At 42.0% G+C, this 7677-nt stretch overlaps 1 protein-coding gene across 1 annotated transcript; it reads left to right on the forward strand.

Annotated features, from left to right (window-relative positions):
* The first annotated feature begins 1632 nt into the window (after positions 1-1632).
* LOC311223133 (collagen alpha-1(X) chain-like) lies at positions 1633-6319 on the forward strand. Its single transcript, XM_084307883.1, has 3 exons — positions 1633-1719; positions 3243-3321; positions 5767-6319. Exons 2-3 carry the CDS (start codon positions 3255-3257, stop codon positions 6231-6233), a joined length of 534 nt encoding a protein of 177 aa, XP_084164009.1. The 5' UTR covers positions 1633-1719; positions 3243-3254; the 3' UTR covers positions 6234-6319.
* The last annotated feature ends 1358 nt before the right edge of the window (positions 6320-7677 follow it).

Consider the following 7677-nt stretch of genomic DNA (forward strand, 5'->3'; position numbering starts at 1 on the left):
GATTGGAATTCGTAGATTAGATTTTTTTCCGCTATGTACTTTTCGACCTGTTCGTAGACTATTTTTTCCATGACTTTCGAGATGGAGGTGAGAATAGAAACAGGGCGGTAGTTGCCTGGGTCTAATTTGCTGCCCTTTTTGTGCAGAGGGGTCACCCTCGCAATTTTGAAGTCCTTGGGGACGTGTCCCTGTTTTATGGAGAGGTTTATTATGTGTGTGATGATTGGTGTGATGGCGGCTGCTGAGTCTCTGAGGAATTTGGAGGGGATGTTGTCATGGCCAGTGGCCTTGTTAGGTTGGAGGGCGCTCAGTTTATTGAGTACCTCATCTGTTGTTACCATTTCCAGCTTGAAGTCGTCCTTGCGGACCCCTAGGTTTTTGTAGAAAGCTACTATGTGTTCTACCCCATAAAGCCCTGAGTGGGAGGGTAGTTTGTTTACCAGTGTTGTGGCTATGTTTGTGAAGAAAATGTTTAAGTAATTGGCTACATCCAGCTTGTCTGTGATGAGCGTGTTGTCAGTTTTTATGTTTATGTTTGAGAATCTGGTTTTAAGTTTTTTACTGCATCCTAGTTGATTATTGAGTAATTTCCAAAGTTCACGTGGTTTGTTTTTGTTTTCCTCAGTTTTGTCATTGATGAAATTCCTTGGTAACTTTTAGGTATGTCCGTTCGAGAATGAGGACCATTGACAACTCTCTTTGAGAGGGAGGGACATTCATCTCCGGAAGGCAAAAGCAATAAAATAAGATACTAGTATGTTGAGTCAGGTACTGCACCTGATTGAAGAGCCTCAAGCTCTAAACAAAAGGTCGTGCAATTAGATATAACAACATGGAGATACTTTGAGGAATCTATCTGGACAATGTAGACAGAGACAGACAGGCAGAGAGATGAATGTAACGAAAACCTTAAATGGATTGGAGTGTATACTTCTTTGCCAGAAACGCATGCACAATAAAAATAAACATAAACACACACACAAACACAAAGGACAGTCAGAGACTGTCACCTAGTGTGCCATTACTTTACCAGTAAATACAGAAACTTCAGCCACTGAAGGAAAACACAGTCAGACTCAGACTCTATACTTTTCCAGGAACACACTCGGTCACTTTGTCAATAAAACTATTTGAGACAATGAATCCACTTAAATATTGCAAAAGCACCTGTGTTTGAGCCGTTTTAAAATGCAGGTCAAAGAAACAAAAGCTCAGATTTAACCATCCCAAATCATCAGTCATAAAACACACATTGCAATTAAGATGTCAAGTGCACAAGGGGAAGTTAACGTCAACACACGACCACAAAGCCAAGAGGCAACCAAGACATGTTGGAAATTATACACGAAACAGAAAAGAGAAGAATATAAAAACATTTAAAAAAGAAAATACAAGTCACCTAAAAGGAATTTCAAAGGGTTCCCGCCCAGAGAGAGAGAGAGAGACCCGCCCAGTGTTAAAATGCTCATCCCAAAGTGTCATGTCTTCTGAGGACATGGCACCCCTCGTTAAAGACGACATCAGAGCAGGGAGGGGCCTCCATCCTAGGTAGAGTGTGTGACGCTGGGGACCGACTTGGTATAAATACCAGGAGCCCAGTGCCCTGGAGAACAGCAGCAGCAGCACCTCCAGCCTCCTCCAGCCTTCAGGAGATACAGCTCTGTACCGGGACTGCAGCCTCCTCCTGACCCCACTGTTCTTTGGAGCATAAATCTGCTGGTAGGTGTGACTACTTCCTCTTGATTGATTGATTGATTGAAAACTTTATTAACAGATTACAGAATGGGTACAATACAGTACGGCTCAATACACACAATTGTTAAGGGGATGCAGACCAGAGAAAGACTTTCGTCTTGTTTACATCAGGGTCCCCCATTTTCAATTCATAAGGTGACGAGACAACAGGCCAGTATAACAATGGGACAGCGTCCTTAACCTGTGCCCCCAAAAGTGGCCATTTTAGTTTTCATTTTTGAGGACTGCATACCTTTTTTGCAACCCAAAACAACATACTTTATACTTATAGCACATGCATGAGCCTGGTCTCTTTTGAAAGATGACATTCTGAAGTTTCTGATTCCAGAGTAAAATTCACTTTCAGTGCTAATGAAATAGAGTAACATAGGTCTGAACTTGAGTTGTAGAAAAACTTGTTACTCAAGTTTTTCTGTAGTAGTTAGTAGTCCAGAGGTAGTATTTCCCCAGAAGGTGGTATGAATCTGTCCATAGCCTGAAGCCTTATGTAGTACATGTCCAAATTTCATAAAGATCCATTCAGAAATTAGTGATTAGGAGTGATTTTGGTAAACTGTGTACAAAAGACTCATAGACTTCAATTCATTCGGCTGTTTTTCTCTTCCTGTTTTCGCTAGTTCGTTTTTCACCTAGATCCCTGATTCATACATCCCCCTCGTGGGGGTATCATTGGAAAGCCACACTCATTGGCTACAACCCTCCACAATCATTTTCAAGATCACCAAATGATTGACGGAACTAGAGCCCCAAGAGTCGGGAGTGGTATTTTGCGCAATACCGTGTACTTTGCACAAGCCTCAAATGTAACTCAAGAACCGCTGAGCGGATTTTGTCGGATTCTGACGCTATCGACAGGCAACAAATAAGCCTTCAATTCGATATATATATATATTGTATTACAAAATATGCACACCCAAGCCACTAGCGGTCACCAAAGTGCCGGTGGGCAAATCGTCCTAAAAAGGGCCCACACCGTTTTTCTCCCAGTCCTTATGCCAATTCCCAATCCCCTTCCTGGTCGTTGCGCACCTACCCCGACAGTCGGTCTGGGAGAGTGGAGGCTATCACATGCTTCCTCCGACACATGTGTAGCCAATCAACCGCTTCTTTTCACCTGGCAGCGCGGACTCTCACTGAGAGAGTGGAAGGATCACACTACCTCTCCTAGATCCTTCCCTCGCTGAGCAGGCGCCCCGACCAAACTGTAGGAGTCGCTGTTTACAATGACCAGGACCCACCCACCGGCTTTCCCACCCTCTAACACTGCCAATTGTGTTAGTATGACGGCCGGCCAAGCCGGAAGCAACGCAGAGAGCTGGGCTCGATACCAGTATATCCTGCGTTGGTGACAAGCGACTTGCCCGCTGCGCCACCCAGCCGCACCTCGTGTAATCATTTGTATGGGTTCCGATTACTGCTTCACAACAGAGACGCTAGCGATGTTACAGTTCTTGTTGTAAATGTGATCATTTCTTTTACATGTTTAGCTTCTTCCGAAGATGGACCTGAGGATAACAAGCATTCTCTTCGTGCTCCTGGCAGCATGTCCTCCAGTCAAGAGCAAGCGTAAGTTGCATTCAATGGTTGTAGAAACGTGCACGTTCATGTAGAAACATGCACTATTCACAATGAAATGTGTGCCTAATGTTCTGGTGGCAGTCTGAACAGAGGGGGCGACAGTGGCTCTGGAGGTAGAGCAGTCGCCTCGGCCGTCCTCGTGTGAATGTGAGGAACAAACTGTAAAGCGCTTTGGATAAAAGCGCTATAAAACTGCACCATTTACTATTTTTATTTACCACAACGACAATAAGGATGCAAGGCAGGTTAAAATGCCATTCTGGCAAATGAGGATATGGGTGAACACACGCAAAGAAAGGAAAAAACTGCATCTATCTTCGATTTAGTGATCAAACTTCAGCCCAGCACGTTAGGTAACCCGTAAATGGCAGCAGCAATAAGGCAAACACACAATTTGCTAATCCATCATTTTGATGCACAGAATCAAAACAACACTCGGGCCAACTTGAGTAGAACAAAGAGTAGCGGATGAAAGATGACAGTTACAGTGCATTATCCTTTTATAAAGTTCATCCTTCAAGACCTAAACTTGTGACATAATGATGTTGCAAAGCAAGACAACAATCAGATTCATAAAACTTTGGAGCGCATAGTAACTGAGCACATGATAAAGGTAAAGATGTCAAACAACCTAAAAGCCAAAATTAGCTCGTATATTTTTTATTAATCTCTGGCAAAAGATGTTTAGAAATCCATGTGTGATGATGTCTCATCAGTTCCATCTACCAGTACAATTATATTGTAATTCAATCACAAATTGCTTATTGTGGAATGTTAATGTCATAGATATAATCGTTTCAGCTTCAGGTGCACCATTTAAACAGTACTTAAGTATTGTAACGAAGTACAATTACTCAAGTACTTTACACCCCTGACCACTAGTGCCGTGGAGATTACCCTGAGAAAAAAAAGAGTGCTCTTCCCACAAAATCCCACAGCCTCTCTCTATAATCACAGGGGAGCAGTGTCCTATTGCTTTTAAATCAGGTTGTGGTCTTTTGGAATATAATACCAGGCCTGAGGTCACTTGAGGACCAAGGAACCCTCTGTAACTAACGTGGATGGGCCCGAAAAGTGGAAAAAGGATGTGGAGAGAGATGATGTGGGAGACAAATTTGCAAAAACCTTTATCTTGACTATAGATTATCTGCATGGCATTATTCCTTACTAGATACCAAGTTTGTTTTTTTTAACACAGAAAAGGTTGACTCAGATCTTCTCTCATGTGCACTGTATGAAGACACATTTATGCTTGTCGGATTGATGCTTGTATATCCCCTGAGACTCTGATTAGATACAACTAAATAAATAACAAGTGATGCTCGCCATTCATTACCATTACAAAATAAGGCACATCTATTAGATCCATGGGCTTTTTTAACAATCCATTTATAGTATCAGGTGAACTACTGGATCATAAATAGAATGTGCAAGTGATATGATTTGATTTGATTTGATTTGATTTTTTGATTTTATTAGGGATCCCCATTAGCTGGTGCGATAGCAACCAGCTAGTCTTCCTGGGGTCCACACACAAAAAAACATACAAAAACAATCACTATTGCAAAAACAAAATTATTAAAAGTCAGTACACACAATGCACAATGAACCTACTGTAACAATTAATATAGCTAAAATTACATTTGTGTAAAACAAAACAAAAATTACTTTACATTGTTAAAAACAATTTAAAAACAATTTAAGATTATTTTTAAAAGTGAATCTACTGTAAATGCAGCAGAGGTTCCGAGGCAGGCCATTCCAAAGAGTTAATGCTCTAAAAATAAAAGATCTCCCCAAAGCTCTGGTTCTAGGACCTGGCAATTCAAGCTGCCCACTACTGGAACCTCTAGTGTAATGCTCGTGCACAGTATTACTAAAAACAATCTGATTATGTATAAAAACAGGAGTTTTACTGCTCATGACCAACTTGAACAGCACAAGTATATTAAAAGACAATCTATTTTCAACGTTAAGCCAAGAGAGGCGGGCATGCATACGGCTCACATTAGACCTTAGTGAGCAGCCCAGTACCAACCGTGCTGCCCTGTTCTGGACCACCTGGAGCTTCCTGAGGTCACCACTGGCAGCAGATGACCACATCGCAGAGCAATAGTCAAGATGACATAAAAGGGGACGGGCAACAAAAGAAGCACATTTCCTGGAAATACCAATTGCTCATTATGGTACTGTATGCTTCAATGCAACAGATATACATTTCACCAGAAAACCAGCCATGAACATCCAACAATGTGACCCTGTACCAGAATGAATTGACCTATCTCAAACGCTGCCCCTCTTTTCTTGATCCTCCAATCACAACAGTTGGATTCCCTCGGGGGGAAAAAACAGGGATAGGTCAATTGCGATCATGTAACAGTTGTTTTGCATCATATGTAATGTAACCATATCTATACATTTTCCCCGCCGTAGCTCGTAATGGTCGAGGCGAGGCAGGACCCGTACGTGGCCCCTGGAATAGCGGCGTAGATGGTGAGAAACAGATGAGGAAGGCCCCCGTGTCGGCCTTCAGTGCCGGAAGAGCGGTCCTCCTCCACGAGGAGGAAGCACAATTCCGTCCATTCAAAAGCATTCAGTTCGCTCAGGTTCTGTACAACGATCAGAAAGACTATGACCCCCAGAGCGGTGTGTTTACCTGCCGGATCACAGGCCTCTACTATTTCTCCTACCACATGCATGCCGAAGGGCAAGGCATAAGAGAACTGGTGGTGGCCCTTTACAGAAACGAGGACCGTCTCACCGAGGAGGGGATGTCTGGCAGTGGTGTCTTTAAGCTGCAAGCCCAAGACACGGTCTGGCTGTTTAGAACTATATCCCAGAACATTATCCTAGAACATTTTCACGGCTCTTTCTTTGGTTTCTTGATTGCCTCCATGTGAGTTCCACGGGGGACCCTGATGTAAACAAGATGAAAGTCTTTCTCTGGTCTGCATCCCCTTAACAATTGTGTGTATTGAGCCGTACTGTATTGTACCCATTCTGCAATCTGTTAAATAAAGTGTTCATTTATTCATTCATGGAATTCATTCATTCAATCATTCATTCATTCATTCATTCATTCAGTTCACAAAATAAATTAAACCTTAAATCCGTACTAAATATATGAACTACTCAGGGTAAAAGTCCAGTTTACAAAATGCCATTGAGATTGTGTTCTTGCTGTCGAATAAAGAACATTTTGTTACAATTTCTACGAATTGTCTCAATCATATTTTAACTGGCAAGGTCAGAAATTTGCCAAAATGCTGGGGTTTAATGAAAATTTGGAATTCATGGTTCAACCCAATTGTTCTTTTCCAACAACAATATATGTTGTGCCAGTAGTTTTAAGGAATATGAAATCTGAGGCAAATGTATTCCTAATAACATTATTTATTGTTAACTTTTGTCAGACACAGCCAGTGGTGCAGTCGTAATATCAGAACTGTCTGTACGCTGTTTAAATGACGCCACGTGCACGCGCCTGCGCATGCATGTTCCCTCGCGTGCGCACAGAACAGATGATTATTATGCATAATTTTTTGCATTAACATCGCCACTTCATAGCTTGCTTTGGTGCAGTTTTCCTTTGAACGGCAACGCTCTGCTCGCAAATTAGGCACACACACATGCTTCTGTATTTAGTGAAAAAACCTTCTAATTTCTACCGCTCCTGGAAGCGGCGGCCCTCTTCATCAACTTCTATTTTTTTAGGTGCTGTTGACAGAATCCGGCTATAGGGCGACAATAATGTGGTCAAGAGGCATGGTTTCTATCTTGAGCCTTAACTGGCGTGGTTTATTATTGACATGGCAGAGCATTAACACTACAGGTCTCCTCTCACTGAGAGACTGGGGGAAAGAGAAAGAATGGGAGGAGACATCTATATTTATACTCGCCACCTGGTGGTGTACCTGAGTGGCTCCGCCTAGAGCGCCCTCTAGTGGAAACAGTTATATATGCAGTTAGACAGTTACTGGTGGAAACAGTTATATATACAGTTAGACAGTTACTAACAATCCTACACACAACCTCTGACTTCAACACTCCCACTTAGGTTTGTATTAGCATACTGGATAACTTCTTTGAAAAACATTTTACAAAGGAAATAATAATAATAATCCAAAACATCAACAGGGTGTGACAGTCAATATTTTCACATTAAACATGACCCTTGAAAATCCCTTCAATTTTAATTTGGAACAGGTTTCCTCATAGTGTCTGCTACCCTGTCGTCCATTGGACAGTAAACCAGTGTCATCCTTTATTCCCTGATGACAGATCTGATGAGATGATATTTTCTATATTGACATGTTTACATCTATGTTGACACACTGGGTTCCT

This window comes from Notolepis coatsorum (genome assembly GCF_963971535.1).
Source record: "Notolepis coatsorum genome assembly, chromosome: 2".
Lineage (NCBI taxonomy): Eukaryota > Metazoa > Chordata > Actinopteri > Aulopiformes > Paralepididae > Notolepis > Notolepis coatsorum.

Bases quoted from the DNA above. Each gene is read 5' to 3' on its own strand.
- LOC311223133 (XM_084307883.1), top strand. From the start codon at position 3,255: ATGGACCTGAGGATAACAAGCATTCTCTTCGTGCTCCTGGCAGCATGT. The intron at 3,322-5,766 runs GTAAGTTGCATT...TCCCCGCCGTAG, and splicing joins TCCTCCAGTCAAGAGCAAGC to CTCGTAATGGTCGAGGCGAG.